At 43.5% G+C, this 18,246-nt stretch overlaps 1 protein-coding gene across 13 annotated transcripts in view; it reads left to right on the top strand.

The window, feature by feature from the left end:
• Foxp1 (forkhead box P1) overlaps positions 1–18,246 on the top strand; it is a 622,100-nt gene that overhangs the window by 524,102 nt on the left and 79,752 nt on the right. For 11 of the 13 annotated variants that reach the window (XM_050149366.1, XM_050149370.1, XM_050149374.1 and 8 more), the window contains 3 exons: positions 7,041–7,178; positions 8,214–8,303; positions 13,638–13,791. In XM_050149366.1, coding sequence (XP_050005323.1) covers positions 7,041–7,178; positions 8,214–8,303; positions 13,638–13,791 — 382 coding nt within the window. The remainder of the gene's footprint in view (positions 1–7,040; positions 7,179–8,213; positions 8,304–13,637; positions 13,792–18,246) is intronic. The other 2 variants (XM_050149375.1, XM_050149373.1) reach the window with 1 other exon arrangement.

Here is an 18,246-nt window from a genome sequence, read left to right as displayed (position 1 = left end):
TTGATTTTTTTCATCTAACCTGTTACGGTCGTGGCAGCTTAATTTCTTTTTGTTTTTCTCATTTTTTCTTTCTTGTCCCTGAAGATGGCTTTTTGTTGTGTCGCTCTTAATTGTTACATTTCTTCGTGAGGCAGGTCCTCACAGGTCCCTCATTTGCGTTGATTTTTACAAGGCACTTTTAAAAAACGTATTTTGACCTTTCACATGTAAAGAGCTTTCGGTTGGGTTTTTATCCGTATTAGAAATAAATCAATGAATAGAGAAATTGTCAAAGCAGCAACTGATGTTTTTTTTTTTCTCATGAGAATCTCATTTGCACCCCTTGGCTCAACTGTGATGTATCAGGTGAATGTGCTGGTGTTAACGTGTGAGAAACTGCATAAGTAATTCTTGAACAGGTAAAAGGAAAATGGTAGCGCCTTGGTAAATCCATGGTCAACCTCGGAGTAATCTAATTTGGGCCAGCCTGTATATTTGAATTCACTTACAGTGCTCCCTAATAATATGGGGGAAATATTTACATGTCTTTATTTTGAAATTTTCTGGGTTAGTTATCTTAAAGTAAGGAGAATTATCAACTTAATTCTTAATTTTGGAAAAAAAATCTTTTTTTAGGGGGAAGGTAAACATTTAATTTTTTCCCCCATGTAATAGTAACCATTGATCTAAAACTATCTTCAGATTTTTCTTGCTTCATGGTGCATGTTTCTGAGCTGGGTTGATGCAGTTTCTGCCTCTGCCATTGTTTGTAAAAATGTTTCAGTTCAAGAGAACTTACTTAACCAGTCTATTCCCTGTCCTGGGAGTCAAATATTTTCTAAGGAACTTTCTGGACTAGTCTTTCCATCTCCTGCACTCAGCACTTAAAAATGATTTTGTTACTTCTGTTAATTTGAAACATCAGAATATTTTACCCACACTAAGCAGTTTTCCAGCCACCTACAGAAAAGTGAGATCGAGGAAGGAAAGAGAAGGCATTTTCTTCGATTTAAATAATAGTAACAAATAATAATAATAATAGTGGTTTGGAAGTTGAAGAGATCAGTTCTTAGCAAGTGATTATTTTCATGTGCAGAGCCTATTGTTTCCTGTATTTGACAATTGCTAATGGGAGAAGCGATTTAATTTATGTAAACTTTACATTTTTATGCAAATGAAGCTGATATTTATTAGAACTAAAACAATTAGGTTGGCGCTTAGAGGCTTAACCTTGGCTGCCTGGGAAATGGTGTAGACTCACAGGGCAGCCTCCACTCCCTGCCTGTAGACAAATGTGAATTTTACCATTTGTTTTTAATGTAAAGACAATAAGAACTCAGTTTTGCAGGAGATGGCTTCTTGGGGTTGGTAACCGGAAATAACTCCTGACTGGCAGGCAAGTATTGGCCTTAACAATTCTTTGTGAAAGAAAGATAGCCTCTCTTTGATAGAATGTAATAAACAAAATGATAAAAAATGAAATGCTAATTGCATTTTAAAGAGGCCTCTTTTTTTTGCTAAAATTTTAATAGGTGGTTGTATTGTTACTGAAAGAACAGTTATGCTGATGAGTGACTACTTAGATGATTCTGCATTAATATAATAACCATTACCTGCCTTAATGCTTTGTACAGTATTGTGGCAAAATAGCTAAGTCTAAAAGGGTTATACAAAAAGCAGCATTCCACAATGAAAGAGAATTACACTTTCCACATGAATACCATGTCTTTTTTTTTTTTAAAGACAGAAATATTATGTCAGAAATACATTTCCCCCCATTTTGTGATACAGCTGCCTTGTGTGGTACTTGATTTAAGTTTTGGAGTGTTTGTTTGTTTGCTTTTTTAAATTTTTTTAGTGACACGGAGAATAGAAGCCCCTGCCTTTTTTTTTTCTTTCCTTCTTTTTTTTTTTTTTTTGTCTGCTGATCTGTCTGTTGTAGTTGTTGGCTATTAATTTTGTAAAAGGGCATACATTTTCCCAGGTGGTTGCTGGTACAAATACAAGCTAGCTTCCTTATGATCCTACAAAATTGGGCATAATTCCTTTTTTCTTAAAATAGAGCCATTTTCTTTGTTTGCTTTTGTTTTGACATTCCAGAGCCTTCTAACTGAATTTGTTTTGCTCTCGTTCTGTGGCTGACTGGGTGACACTGCCTAACCGCTTGCTTCAGTTGCCACCCAAACACAGCTTAAAGGGTGGAAGGCAGATGAGTTTCTGGGGGCGCACATGGGGCTCGTGAGTGATCAGTGCTCAGAAAGCAGTTTCCAAATAATTCTTTGGAAACCATCTAATGGGAAAAAAATAGTAGATAATTGCTGAAATTGAAGTGTGATGCTGCATTTTGGCCATCTCAGTTCTTGGATTTGTGTGCATAGTCATTTTGAGAGGCTGTGAATGGACAAAGTCTGTGTGTATTTGCGCTGGGCAGGGGTTCCTTGTAGTGGACTTGAGTGTGAAGGAGAGGGAGGGAGAGCAGTGATAACATGTTATTTTCAGTGTTTATATTGTATCATCTCGCCTCCCACCCAATTCCTCCAATTGTCTCCTAGGTTAGTACCAAGTATTGTTTCTATGAGTGGGTTGTTTTTTTTTTTATTTGTTTGTTTGCTTTTGAAATTTCAGTACCCCTCTTCCCCATTGCCCACCTTCCCCCACTTTAAAGAAAGAGAAACAAGAAAGCAGAGTGCATTGTTTAATAGTCTGCAACACAGAGTCCTCTTGGAGAGAGAGAGAAAACTACGCCAGAAGTGACTTGAGCCTTCACCAGCAGTTGCTGGTGCAAAAGATGCTTCCCCAGTTTGCTGGTGTTTAAGCAGCAGCAGGCCCATACTAGCCACGTTCAAATGGCCAAGCACAGCTGTATTTCTGCCATTCAGGAGGGTTTGTGTGCACCTGGGTCGGGCCACACCCCACTGGTATCAGTCAACAGCATAGCCTGCACTGTTTTTACTTCTTCTACTTCTTTTTTTTTTTTTTTTTAAATTCGTGATCTCCCCTGGAAGCTCAAATAAGGAGTGCCAACTGTAGGTGCCCATGTGTGTTTAAGGGCAGTATTTTGAGGCTAGCACTCTTTAAATGTCTGCCAGAAGTTTTATTCGAATCTCTGATCCCTGAAGGCAGCTAGACAGAATCATTGTAGGTTTTCATAAGTTGCCTCCCGTGATTCATTGTGAGCTCATGCAGCCCCATGCAGCACACTCAATCCCGTACACGCAAACACTTAACATAGCTGTAGCACAGGCTCAGGTTTTTTTTTTCCCTTGCCTTACATTTAAATTGTCTTCTGAGGGGGAAAAAAAAAATCAAGAATAAGCTTCAACTCCCAGATAAGGCAAAAGCCCTTGTAGCTACTCTTAGCATCAGAAACGAATTTTTATCTCCAGGAGGGTGAGGTGGGTGTTGGGGCTCGGGGGTGGGGGGTGGGGGGATAGAGGGAGGACGACAAAGTTTAGTTTTCATGGAACGTTCTCAATGAGAGCCCTATAAATATTAGACGGCTGTAGTTCAAAACTCACACAACTGTTTTAAATACTATTGATTTAAACCACTGGCTAGATTTTATGAATCAAAGTGTAATTTCTAAGCTTTGGCCATATTTCTCCTCGCTAACCCACTCTCTCTCGTGTGCCTTTAGCTGCTTTCCAGACATTCAACACGGGATTAAATGATAGCAGTTAGAGTGATCAATAGGTGAGGGCCGCGACGATCACTCTTGCCGTTAATGACCTCAGTAGTAATGGGTAATAAAGTGTGGGCTGTAATAGCCCCTCGCTGGTACTGCATGCCCTTTGATTCCTAGTATTAGTAAGGACTAGCTACATGAGAAAGCTGGACACTGGGAATTAAGGGAGTGGATATATAGGCCATAATTCTTAACTATTTAAAACCTTAAACTATGCCCTGCTTATTTTTTTTCCTCTCTCACTCATTTCTTTTCTACTTTTTGTGAAACCTTGCTACAACCTCCTGTCCTGATATATGGGAGCAGTAACTTGAGGTGTGTGTGTGTGTGTGTGTGTGTGTGTGGTGCGGGGAGCAGGATGTGGGGGGACCACTAGCTACCAAAATCTGTTTTACTGCATTTGTAAATGAAGCTCCCTGGCCTACTTTGGTGGCTGGGAAGTAACTGGTGTGAAACTGTGGTTTCAGATAGTAAAAGCAAAGTTCAAGCCATCAGGATATAATGGCCCACTTCTGATTACTCCGGGACCGCTCCACTAGTTGGGAGGGTTACTCAGGCTTCTTGAGCCTGGCCCTGGCTGGGCTGCGCCTGCTGCTTGAAGCGTTTTATTACTCATCAGACCCTCCATCAAAGTGTCCAAAGGGAGCGAGCAGGGGAGAGTCCAGTTCATTCTACTGTTCTGCAGTTCGACTGCCAACAATGAAGAAGTAACTGTGGGAAAGGGAACTGGAGACCATGGGCTCTCTGCAAGGATTTGAAAATTACCTGGACCTGTCAATCTTTCCCTGATCACCCTTTTTTGTTGACAGTCAAAGGGCCAGGGTATTTCTCGTTCAAAAAGCCACATACCTATGTTACCAGGCTTAAAATTAAGATGCTTTTAAAAATATATGATAAAAAAATTCAGCAAAATATACATATTGCCTACAGTGATTTAAATCAACTTTACTAAAGTCTAATAGACTATAGAGTCCACTCTTTATCCAGTTAGAAGAGAACTGACATTCGTGAATCTCCGTGGCCCCCATAGTGTCTCCATCAGCCCCCTAAACTGACCTGTGTCCCTTTCCAGGGGCTCCCGCCCACTTTGAGGAATGACGACGCAGGGATTGTTTCTGTGTGCTCCTCCGCCACTGTTCTCTAGGTTCATGCTCATTGCCAGCTCAGACTTTACACCACCCTGTTCCTGTCTGTTTTCCTGTCCATCGCCATTAGACATTTGGCTCACGCCTATTTGTGTTGTACGCCATCCAAGAAATGCAGAGAGAAAAAGAAACCTTCATCATGGCTCCTCTGTTTGCTCCAGGGAGCCTCCTGTTTGGCCATGCGACTCTCAAGGAACAGTAAACTTCTTTTGTGATATGTTGACTTCAGGAGCTCCAGAGATCACGATTGGCACCCAGTGCCTATTTTAAAAATTCAGAAAGTTTCTTCTGCATGAAGACAAGATCGACTAATTGGAATTAGTGCGTAGATGGTTAGATGTTTTGATAATGTCTTCTTGGCGTTTGCCCTAGACTGTACGCAAGTTCAGTGTTCCAATCCTTGGTGATATTTCATGCTGCGAATTATCTTTTTAAAAGGATAATTTATCCATTCATATACATCTGTCCCTTTTTGCATATAAAAATATTCAGACATGCCCATCTGTTTTAAATTACAGTGTAACTACATCTATACTTAAAAGACCACTGCAATAGGAAGAATTCATGGATGACCTCCCTGAGTTGGGTTAATGAAATTTTTTTTTTGAATATTCTAGCTAATGTTTTCTAAACATCCGAAACTTGCACCTGACGCTCCCCCAGCCTCACCCCAACACACAACACGCCACAACAACAATAGAGGATGCTCACTGTATGCGAATCTGACCTTCAGCAACCACTTTTAGTTCATCAAAATTAGTGATGCTGAGAAATCGGGACATCAGTGCATAATGAGTGTGAAATTAGGAATGAGAGCTCGCTATGCAAATGACAGGGCAAGCCATGTGAAAAAGTCAAGATAAACTGCATATTAAGACATTATGTTACATAAAATTAACACTCCGTTTCTCTCTTTTGCTTACTGTTCCTCCGAAAGATTTTTTTTTTAAAAAATCTTTTATCTTTTGATCAGCTATTGTCTGTAGGATTTTTTTTAAAGTGGCACACAGGCAAAGTGCAAAACATATTATTACCTTTTATTGTAATACATGAGATGACAGCAGACCCTTTTTAACAAAGTATATATCCTTTACAGCTTCTAGCTTCTAGCTTTAGCACATTTGCTAAAAAAAAAAAAAGAAAAGTAAGATGCTTAAATATTACTCTTAGACATTTGGCTCTCGTCTTTTATTGTTTTTTTTCTTATCTTTTTATGGGGGGTGATTTTTCATGAAGTAGTCTTCTTGGATTACGGGGACTGACAAAATGGTTCTCATGTAGTCTGAAAATTAAACACAAGTGCAGTGATTATTTTGAATAGCTAAATTACATTCTAGAAAGCTCGCAGAATTCGCAGCATTGTCATTAGGTATCCGCTTGAATACAATTTGTGTAACCTTGGCCAAGACAGCCTGTCATTTTAATGTCAGTGTTTTATCTGAACAAGACATCATCCTTTCAGATACAGTGTGCAGGTTCCTTGCAGAGATGCCCGTGCAGAAACGTGTTAACAGTTGCAAATACGAAATGCTATCAAGTTCATCACTGTAGCTGTTTGTCACTGAAATGTCATGGAAAGCGGCTTTTGCTGGTATCACACGTAATATGAAAGAATTGAGACATCTGTATGCTGGCTGAATAAGGAAGGGTAAAAGGCATCCTAGGAAGGGGCCGCGTTTTAAGTTCAGAAGGTGTGTCCACGATTCTCTCCCCACCGCCCTCCTCTGCACCACCTGAGCATCCTGGATGAGTCTGAAAATCACTGTCCAGAGGGAAGTGGGTCGTACCAGTTGCAGCTGCAAAACTGTTTTTTCCTCCTTAATGTTCTCCCTAAAACAAAACTGAAGTCTAGGTTAACTTCTCACAGCTTATTCTGACTAGAGATATGTTGTGAGGAAGGGTGGGTCTGCCCTGCTCCTGAGAGCATTTGGTAAGGTAGAGATCTGTTGTGAGGAAGGATAGGTCTGCCCTGATCCTGAGAGCATTTGTTAAAATGTTGCTTCCTTCTCTACTCCTGAAACCACCCAGGGTGCACGATTTTCTTTTCCACTTCTTGACTTGCCTGGCATCTGTGATGTCCTGAGTTTGGTACTTAGCAACAACGTCACAGTAAAATTGATCCTGCTCATTCCACCAGGGTTAATCTAGGATCTGCGGTTGTATCTCTTCACCCGGGAGGCTGAGGGTATGTGTCTTCCTGGCTCCTTACTGACCCTTCGTTACTGTTCTAGGTCCCCGTGTCAGTGGCTATGATGACACCCCAGGTTATCACTCCCCAGCAAATGCAGCAGATCCTCCAGCAGCAAGTGCTGAGCCCCCAGCAGCTCCAGGTTCTCCTCCAGCAGCAGCAGGCCCTCATGCTTCAACAGGTAATTGTCCTCCTGCCCGCTCTGCACGACCCAGAACCCCACAGCGTGGTGCGCGGCGCCCCTTCATCCACACAGATGTTTTCCCTCTGGAAGAATGACCGTGGCAGGCTAAGGGGCACAGAACCCCACCTGGTCCCCGAATGATAAGTGTGACATCTGTGCCCCTGAAGGAGCAGGATGATGCCACAGGTCCAGGCCTTAGGTCTGGAGAGTGCCCTGTGGACCGATATTAGGGCTGTGATTGGACTTGATAGGGAACAAAAATCTTTCAGACTCACATGGCTTTGCACTCTTATTTGGTAAGCCTAGAGGCTTCTGAATGGCATGAATCAGAGCAACCTGAGGTGCACATTGGAAGCCAGTTTGTATAGACAGCTCTTGAAGTCCCCATTTCAACTCCAAGGCTTACCTTAAAAAAACAATTTTTTTTTCTTGAACATACAAAAGAAACATTTTGGAGTTCATTAATTTCAAGGCACAGAGTTCACTTTTTCTGCACGTACTGATGCTCAGAGAAACTTGTGGCTGCCCTTGGGTCTTGGGGACATAATCCTCAGACTGGAGAGGCAGTCTGAACCCAACAGATAAGGCTAGCTGCCACAGGGATAGAAGTCACTGATACAGAAGGGTGAGGATAGACTCAGGAAGTTCCCAACATCGTTGAAGCATACAAGGGTGGGACCCTCCTTGCCCCTCCCCCCGTAATTTAGAAAGCCTACACTGGAGACTGACCAGACTCTGCAAGGGCATCTTGGCTTTGTTGTACAATCAAAGGTCATCCCTTGCCTTATTTTAATTAATTTGTGTAGAAAATGGTATGTTTTTCATCAGTTCATTTTTGAGATTACTCCTCAGACCTTAATGCCAAGAATAGTCAGTGTCCGTGGAATTTATTGTCAGGTTTCAGAGTGAAAGGTCAGGCCCTTGCAGATGAAAGGATGCTGTTTTTCCAATCACAGTTTGCGCGTGGCGTGGATGGGGACAGTGGGCCTTGCTCTTCTGTTACTTTACCGACCCCTCCTCTCTCCCTTGTAGCAGCAGCTTCAAGAATTTTATAAGAAACAACAAGAACAGTTGCAGCTTCAACTCCTCCAACAGCAACATGCTGGAAAACAGCCCAAAGAGGTACCGACAATGCCTATTTTACTTTCAAACCACAGATCTCAGGGGACTATCTAGTGGCTATTAAACTGTCATTCATCTTTTAAATGATTGCCCAACTCAGCTGACTCTATTGGTTCTCGGCTTTCAGACCAAGAATTATTGTCCTGTTTGTGCTAAGATTTCTCGATCCCTGACTTTACATCACCACCACAGCGTAGCTCTGTGCTGACAGCGTCAGGAGCAGGGTTCTGGGCTCCTTCTGTGCCGCGGAGGGCCAGCATGCAGCCTGGATGGGGAGGGACAAAACTGGAGAAGGACACACACACACATATTTAGTTGTTGTTTTTTTTCCCCATCATGTCATTATTGGTTTGTTTGTTTGATGAACTCAAGTGTTTGGGCAGGTGGCAATGGCCTTTTCCGTTGGCCAGCTAGCTTCTTGCGGTGTCAGGCAAGCAAACAAGACATTTAGAGTGTGATTAAACATGCCCGTCTTCATTTGACCTTTTGCATGTTGAGCATGTCCTAATTACTTAATGCATGCACTAGATAGCATGACAAAGTCAAGGGACTTGGTCTCAGGTCACCTGGACTGGACTGAGGAAAAGCAAGCAAGCAAACACTGCACTGCTTTTCCTTCTGTGTCCCAGTTCTTTATAGCATTCCTAATGTACTGCATTTGGCTGCACTGCCCACGCAGGTGATGCTTGGAGCCCCGTACACCCTGAGACTTTCCCGGGAGGGTTCGTCACCACTTAGTCTTTAGTGTGCTCCGTGAGTCCCAGGTGGTGTCACTTTTGGGAGCCGCCTAGGTATTAGGACGTCCTCACACCCTTTCTCATTGCACAGTGGTCCAGAAGCTTCTGCTTCAGGATCTCTCGCTGTGACCACAAAATTTCTAATCCCACAAGCAGCGTGCTACCCTCTTTCCTGGCTTCTCTGCCAGCCCTCCGCAGTCAGTTCCTTTGCTCTTGTGGGGGCGTCTTGCCAGGTGACTGACTCCACATCCCTGCCCCTCACACGAGTCTGTACGATGGCTTTTACACATGGGAGTTTACCAGACTTTTCTCCCCATGCCAGCTCCTCCCTGTGCACAAATTGGGAAGGTTTTCTATGCTCTGCCAAGTTTCCCCACCCCGGAGTCCTGTTTAGCAGGCTGCTTGTAAACCCCCCGCGGAGCAGGGGCAGTTTTGGGGTAAAGGGAGGAGGCATATTAATGAAAATGCTGACACAGCCTTAAGGACAGTGGCTCGCTACCGGGCGCTGCTCTAATAAAAAAGCGACCAGATTAAAAAGTGTCTAAAATGTAAATCTAAAGGACTAACAGTAATTAAAATGGAAATGGCACGGGGAGGGAAGGCATGTAATTGTGAGATATCACCCCGCAGAAGGCTCTCAGCTTTGTTTTCCTGGCTGTTTTTCTAATTCAGCGGGGCTTACTCATCAGTGGCAGTTCAATGCGCCTTAATGACTCCGGGATTGCAGGCATCACTCTGGACAAAGAAATGATTATTGTGCGGTCAAAAGAAGTTCAAAGACAAGGAGGGAATTTCAGTTTTTCCCCTTAGAGATCCACATTCAAGAGCATATAAATTAAGCCAAATGTTAAAAACCACAGTCTGAAAGCTGACTTCAAAGTCACAAGTCTCTAATTAATGAACTGCGAGCTTCAGTTTGGACAAGTTGGGGTTTGATGCGCCCATAAATCAACATGACAGGCCTGTTTCACAGTCTCAGACAGTGCTTGTCATTGAGTCACATCAGATGTAAACACAGCAGAAAAAAAGAAGGGCTACGAAGGAGGTGCAATTGATCAACAGAATTGGTAACAACCCACTTTTGAAGTACATTATGCATGATCGCAGGAAATGGTTACAGCCTCAAGAGGTTTCCCCTTCTGCCGCCGCTTTTTTGAATCCGATTTCTCACAGCCTTCAAAAGGGAGAAGAAGAATCATGGAGTTTCTCCCCCGTGGCTTGCAGGCAATAACCCCCTGTTGTTATTTTGTGCTTCTTTCTTTTCAAAGGCATCAAAATTTAGTTTTTTAAAGATCTTTAACTCTGTATTTGAAGACGCACTAGAAAGGGCTGCCACGGCCGCTCTTATCAGTCACCAGGGGCTGTGTTCTTCCTTCCCGGTGCCACTCCTGATTAACCTCTTATTTGGTCTCGTGGACAGAGTTTGGGAAGCACATCCGCGTGCTGGGAAGACATGAAAGTTCAGATGAGCTCTGAGGGCTCCAGCAAGAGGAGGAGTGGGGGAAGTTCCCCCAGTAGAAGAGAGCTCCCGAAAGGGCTGTTGTCGGGGGGAACATAAACATGATAGTGACTTGTGAGTTTGGGCAGAGATCGATGGCCAGATGAGCACGCCGCGTCCATAGGCAAAGGGGCTCCTGCATTGTAGTAGGCTTTTGTTCTTGTTTGTTTGTCTGTTTGCATCTTGAGGACTGTAGGCTTACTGTGGCCCGTGGCTTGATGCGGCCTCAGTGTACCTATAGACAGGTGGGGTCAGTCAGACACGTGTGTGTCCTTGGGTTTCACTGTGTGTTTATGGCGCCACCGGACTGTTAGAAAATCCTGCTTCTCTGCGATGTCGAGGGCTTGTGTCCCCAGATCATCATGCAGGTGACGGTCCCTCCTGTGCTACAGTGAGAGAGTCACATGGTGGCTGCTGTGGTGTGACGTGGCGGTGATAATTTTGGCAAGGTTTTGAACATAGACGTTGGCAGACGGAGCCAGTGTATTCCTTTATGGAACGGACTGTTGTTAATGGCACGCCATTTTCTCCCTTCACGTACTTCCTCTCCTGCCCCCCCCCACTTTTTTTTTTTGACTATCTGTGAACTTGTAGCCAGAGCACAGTGCATTTTCTGTCTTTTCCTGATACCCCCTGGGGAAGTTTGACTTCCAAGATGTTCCTTTGGATATAGGTGTTGATGATGTCAGAGATGTAGGCAAGGATACCATGGAAGCACAGCTCCCGGGTCCTGGACTCATCGTAGTTTGGAAAGTAGATGGGAGAATTCGTCTTACAATCAAGCTGGGCATAGGTGGGGGGTGGGGGTGCCATCCTGCGCGGTGAGGTGGCTAAGCCGATTGTTTTAAAAGGGCCGTTTGTCCTGGCCAGTTATGACAGTTTATGTTAGGCAGTAGGGAGTAGCCAAAGAAAGGAAAACAGACCTTTGACTGCAGCTCTGGGGAGGGGACCCGAAACGCAAGGTTTATCAGGGCATTTGAGCATTTTAACCCTGCCTGCTGACCTGTCCGGGGACTGTGCAGAGACCTTTTTTGTGTGCATTCAACTGTGAGAAGTAAACAAACGGCCTCGTATCCTGTGTTTGGTAACTGGGTGGGGAGCACAGTTTGGCAACCAGTGTTGCTTTTAAATTCTTCTCGGGACAATGGGCCTTGTATACTTTTATATCCTGGCTTTTCAAACGTGGACAGCTTTCATGGGCCTTGCCTAGGGATGGCCACAGACAACAGAAAAAGGCATCAGTCATTTCATATAAATACACAATTTTTAAACATTCATTTACAGTAAGACAGGAAGCACCCGCCCTAGCCTCCACCCCCCTTTTATATTTGACTTTAAGAGGGGCTAATTCCCCAGTCTTTGACTGTGTCTGTATCCCCCTTCTTTAATGTCTTGAGTTAATATCTGTTGAAGAAGGGAAGAAATCCTTTCGACACAAATATAACTGTCACTGGGTTTCACATTAACGTGGTAACTTGGGAAGGGGTAAAAACAATTGGATCATTTTCTGCATGCTGTTCTTAAAATGAAAGTACTGGCTTTTCATTTAAATTTATTTAAATTTTTGTTGTTAGTGGTATAGAATTTGTTTTTTTTTTTTTTTTTTTTTGGAGTGAAACTCAATTAACTTTCTCAGTGGCATGGTGGTAAGCCTGAAATTGGTTACTAATATGAGCACGATGGCTTTTTTTTTTCCTTACTTTTTTTTCCCTTATTTTTTTTTTAACTGTAAAATAAACTACACAGAGGCCAAAAGGAAACCACCATTTTTCTCTTCCTTTGAACTTTGCATCAGAAGGTCTCGGTGCACACACCATTTTATGGCCATATCAGATCGAGGTCATGTGTTAGGTTAAAGTGAATGCAGTTGTTTGTAAAGTATCGTTATTAAGCGAAGCACGGTCTAAAAACACTGGGTCATCATCTCAGTCGCAAAAGTGTTGCTGTCCTTTGAAATAATATTCAGAATTATAAAAGCTCTTGTGTGTTCCTTAAAGATATATATATGTATATCTATGTACATAGATACACACACACACACACATATATATTTGGATTCAGTTTGGAAAGGGTTAATTTTTTTTCCTTTCTAATTGTTAGCTATAGTGTAGCCAAGACCTCCACCTCGATATGATTCCTAGCAGATTTAGGATATTAGATAATTTCCTTCTATTTATTGTATTCCTGCACCATATTATCTTTCTATCACTCAGATAATTACTGAGGAAATCTACATTAATTTTTTTTGGCTGGGGTAAAGCCTGCTAAACACAGGAATGATGTGTTGATGTTTTACACAACAAAAGTTTTCCTCCTGTCATGGCCCAGTCAACAGAGATATTTATCATATCTTAAAGCCCCTCCTTTCAAGAGCAAAGTGGGCGGGAGACTCGGGATGACATGGAGGCTGAAACTCAAGCCAGCCGAAGGAGCTAAAGTTTGGAGTGCCTGTTCGCATTAAACACTCATGGTGGAGGATGATGTTGTTTGCTAAATTATGAATGTTCGTAATTAAAATCTAGTGGCTGTTTCTATGAAAGATTTACAATGTTATTTCATCGTTTGTCATGGCTAATTAACAATATTAGATGAAGTTTTTCTTCCTCAAAGGTCTGATCTTTTCTCATTTGTTTATGTCAGAAGTGATAAACAGTAGCGAAAGGCCCTTGCCGGTGCAGGCAGGGAGGAAGACATCTTGTTCTTTTACACCTCAAGAGTTTAGAGTTCAAATCCTTGCAGACTAGAAGGATGGAATCTCCTTTCTAGTGTGAATATTTACAGCTTTCAAAGTCTCAAAAGTTCATGTCTTGACTATAGAAGTCACGCTTTTCCTACTGTCCGGAAAGCAGGCTTGTCACAAGAACCCTTTCCCTAGGGGGGCGGGCAGCAGAAGCGTTAACACAGACCTCCCCCTCCCCCCTTACCTGTCTTCAGACATGGTACATTGTGTCCCTCTTAAACCTTGACATTGAGCCCTCCACTGAGCTCAGGTTGCAGTCCTCAGGGTTTTGAAGGTGGCGGCGAGTTTTGAAACATGCACACTTTTAACCTTCATTGGAAAGTGGCCATCTCATTTCTGCCCCTCACTGTTTCTTGCAGCAACAGCAGGTGGCTACCCAGCAGTTGGCTTTCCAGCAGCAGCTTCTACAGATGCAGCAGCTGCAGCAGCAGCACCTCCTGTCTCTGCAGCGCCAAGGCCTTCTAACCATTCAGCCCGGGCAGCCTGCCCTTCCCCTCCAACCTCTTGCTCAAGGTATGCATCCATTACTCGGGAAGCAGCCCCGTGGAGACGGTGGGCAGAGGGGATGGGGTGTTTCTTGATCTCTCCCTGTGTGGAATGCAGAGAAGTGCTTACCTGAAACACGCACAGAGAGGCATTAGCCAACAACCACAAAAGCAGATGGGTGCTTGCAGTGCCTGTTGGTGTCAGGATGGAGAGTCAAGGACCTGAATGCTCCCAAGGGCAGAGTTGCAGTGTTGGGGAAAGGGGAAACTAATGTTCCTTGCTCTTACTAAACGTTTCAATGCAGTCCTTTGGCATTTCGGTTCCCAGTGTTCTTGAAACATACTTTTTAAATCATACATATTAAGACTTATTTTGCAACATGCAAAGTTCCTTTTTTCCTTCCTTCTTCCTTTCTTGTCTCTGAACATACACCCCTTTTCTTCTTCCCTCCCTCCTTGGCTTCTTCTCTTCTCCCTCTCTGATAGGATTTCTGACATAGCTCAGGCTAACCTGGAACTCACAATCCTCCTGCCTCCACCTCCTGAGTCCATGATTCTGGGCTCCTCATTTAAATCTTAGTAATATTTTGTATAAACACCATTTAAAACTATTATTGCATTTTTATTTGCATGTGGAGCTATGCACCATGTGTGCCTGATTCATGTAGAGGCCAGAAGAAGGCATCAGATCTTCTGGGACTGGAATTAGACAATTGTAAGCTGCCCTGTGAATGTTAGGAATGGCACCCAGGGCCTCTGAGAGCGATGCCTTAACTGGGCAGCTCTTGAGTGCCCTAGATACCAGTTTTTAAATATTTAGGCACACTATCAACTTTATGTCCACCATAAATGTTAATAAAATCCTTCTGGTTTCTGAAAATTAGCGGAATATTTTTTGTTCTGTTTCTGTTTCTTTTTTATATTTTTCTGCTTATTTTAGCAAATGAATTGAGCACTTATTTCCAGTTGCTTTTTCCAGTTTTTTCTTTTCTTTCTTTCCTTCTTTCTTTCTTCCTTTTTCTCTTTCTTTCTTCCTTTCTTTTGTTCTTTCTCAGTTTTTTTTTTATAAACTTTGATTCCTTGAAAAGTATTAAGAATTTTTGGTGTTTATCATTTGTTTGTTTTCTTGCTTTTTGTTTGTTTGTTCGTTTTGTCTTTAATTCTTATATTTTGTGTGTATGGATGGATGTTTTGCCTGCATGTATGTCTGTTCACCATGTGAATGCAGTGCCTATGGATGCCAGAAGAGGGTGTCAGGTCTTTGGGAACTGGAGTTACAGATGGCTGTGAACGTCATACGGGTGCTGGGAATCTAACCGGAGTCCTATGGGAAAACAGTCAGTGCTTTTAACCAATGACTGTTAACCAATGACTCTCCAGCCTGAAAAGTGTCAATGTTTAATAGATAAGATACCTTGAATAGTCTTTGAAAGTTGCTGGCATCAGAGACAAAGGGAATCTGTAGGTGTTCTTAGGAGACCCTGTGGGTGTAAGCGGCTCAAGACTAAAGACTTTACTCAAGACTAAAAAGGGAAGTGCGTGTGGGGGGGGGGGATGTCGGAAGGCCATGACTGCAACTAAAGGCCAGTTCCCTTGTCCCAGATACCCATTGTCCTATGCATGTCCAGTCCACATTCTCAGACTCTCCCAAGTACACACTGAAAGAAAAGAAGCCAGACTGATACCTGTGCTGAACATGGACAGATGTCTTGCTTGCTGCTCTACCAGTAATCAGAGATAGCAATGGTTTAATTACTCATAGTATTGAGTACCATAATTAATGGAAGGCTGATTTAAATCTAAACAGGATGTTCATGGGTTCTTTCAGATACCATGGCATCCTCTCCTCTCTTTTCTTTCCTTTCTTCCCTTTTCCATTCCATTTTGCCTGTCTTTCTTTCCAGACAGAATCTCTCGCTTTGTAACCCAAGGCTGGCCTCCAACTCCTGCCTCAGTCTCCTGAGCAACAGCTGAGAATTTAGGTGTGTACCAAGACCCAGTCTGACATACATCTTTTTCTATGAGGGATTTGAGCATCCTTGCTTCCTGATATTCCCTGTGGGCTCCTACACAAGTATGGCTGTGTGTGGTACTGCAGATCCCACATCCTTAAGGCCCGCAGTTCTTACTGGAGCGGATCTGGACTTGCTACTGAATAGATGGAAGCTATGGCTTCCTAGGATTTTCCCTAGGAAGGCACTGGATTCATTTGCCTTCTGAAGCTGGGTGAGAATGACGGGTCTCTTTTGTACTGCCGAAGAGGCAGTCATTTGTCTAGAAATTTTTGGTGTTGCATGGAGCCAATGAGGCGTGTCTATTTGGGTTTTGTCTCCCGAGTCAACCACACCCAACATCTGTCCCTTAGGGTTTTTGTTGTTGTTTTTTCTTTGCTTTTAATGCTAAGACTGTGGCTCTTCGCCCCTTTCACTTCCTCCTGCCCTCCCACCTGTCCTCGCCTTGTCTGCTGAGCTGCTGGGCATCTGAGAGGCATCTCCTCCATTGCCGTCTGGTGGGAAGAGGTGGGAGCTGAACACGGGGCAAAGGAAGGACACTCTGGCTAATGCACGTTTTGTGCTTGCATAATGTTCGAACCTGCATTAATTACACCCTCTGGTTTATTGTTGGAAACATGGAAGGCTGCTCTGACACACCCACCGGACTCGGGCTTCCCTTGCTCTCGTCTTTTCCCACCGCTCCTGTACTATGAAGTTTGCTCACTAAGGTTCATTGTTACAGTACATCAGTTAAGCTGTCCGAAAAGAGGGCAATTGGGCAGTGACAAGACAAGCTCCCGTGTAACGCGAGAGAGATGAACGTGCTGATGCATGCAGTGTAATCTCTGCGGCGGCACAGCAGAGACCCCGTCGGCAGCACGCTGGCCGCGGCATTGATGGATATGCTGAGCAGTCTGCTGTAACTATTAGCGCCTGCAACGTTAGGAAAGGCATATGTAGGAGTCTAAGGGGTGTCTGCATGTGCGCCCGAGATGGCATGCGTGTAAATGCTGGTATGGGTGGCATTGGGCGCTGGGTATAAAGGGGACCACAGTTAATGCTGCCTCTCATGAAGCAGGAACTCCCTTGGGTCTCCCCAGGCTCCTCTGCCAAGAGGCTCAAGAGCGTTCAGTCACATTTGAACTACAACACAATTCTTTTTTATCTGAGAGATGATGGCTTAAAACTGATGTCATTATGAGGTTTAAATCAACTTTCTGCTTGCTTGAACATGGTCACCTGGGTACGGACGTACAAGGACAGAAGAAGGTTGATCAACTGTTTGTCTTGGAGCCAGTGATACCTGGGGTTGTACAATTGAGTTCCACAGGCAGTAATCTGTCAACTGTCCCCACAACATACATTTTTTAAACCTGTGCCTGCATTTTCTTTTATAATGAAGGGACAGGTTGTCCTAGAAAAAAAAAAGAAGTAGAAGATAAAAAAAGAAAGAAAGAAATGCTGGGAGGCACCGGGGCGAGGTGTCTGAAAGTGCTGGGAGTGCCCTCTTCATAATGAAACCATCAGGACTCTGCTGCAGCTCCTGCATGGCGCTGCCAAGTTACCTTACATCTGTGTGTAAATCCGAAAGTATGGGCATAGTGAGTGATATCCTAAAGGCCTTTTTCTGGAGATTTTATATACTATATTATATAATATAGTATATATGCTAGAGTGTTTTTCCTTTTGGATTATTCTAGAGCAGTGGTTGTCAACCCTCCTAAGGCTGTGACCCCCTTAATATAGTTCCTCGTGTTGTGCTGACCCCCAACCATAAAATCACTTTTGTTACTACTACACGACTGTAGTTTTGCTACTGTTAGGAAGTTAGGCAGCCCCTGTGAATGGGTCATTCAGCCCTGGTTGAGAGCTGCTGCTCTGGAGCCTCCTCTTCGTTTGCTATAGTAAGTCTCTCTCTTCTCATCCAGTTTCATTCAGCGTTTGATTGTCCTTAATATCAGTAGTTTTATATAGAAATGTCCCATTTCTGTTATCACAACCTTTTAATTTTTTTAAAATATGGACTCTGCCTGCTTTGTTATGTACCAATTAGTGGATTTGTCTAACTTGATACACTCACTGCACCATTCTGAATGAAACACGTGATACCTAAAAGATGGAATCCAGGTCGCCTGATGGGTACCAGGGTAGCTGCTGTCTGTCTTCACCTGTCATGAGGTGTAGTCATCCTTGGGTGGCTAGTAGTCATCGCGTAACATGACCTGAAAAGGAGGACTCAAGTCAGCTGCTCCCGCCTACAGTCTATGGAGAATGTGTTTGAGCCTAATGACCGCATTGACATTTTGCCCCAGAGTGCAGTTGTCACTCATGGGTTTCTCTTTCTGCTTGGTCCATGCGGAAGCCGATTTGCCAGCTTCCTGGAATAGAAGAAAAGCAGACTCCCACCACTGCACGTGCAGTTGGAATGCGTGGTGAACACTTTTGTCTTGTTCTTAATTTGCCAGCAAAGAGCTGTCCCTCTGGAGTAG

Source organism: Alexandromys fortis, unplaced genomic scaffold (genome assembly GCF_014885135.2).
Source record: "Alexandromys fortis isolate MF-2015 unplaced genomic scaffold, M_Fortis_MF-2015_v1.1 scaffold_48, whole genome shotgun sequence".
NCBI classification, from domain to species: Eukaryota; Metazoa; Chordata; class Mammalia; order Rodentia; family Cricetidae; genus Alexandromys; species Alexandromys fortis.
Note: the sequence above shows the minus strand (reverse complement) of the source record. Positions and strands in the feature narration are given on the sequence as shown.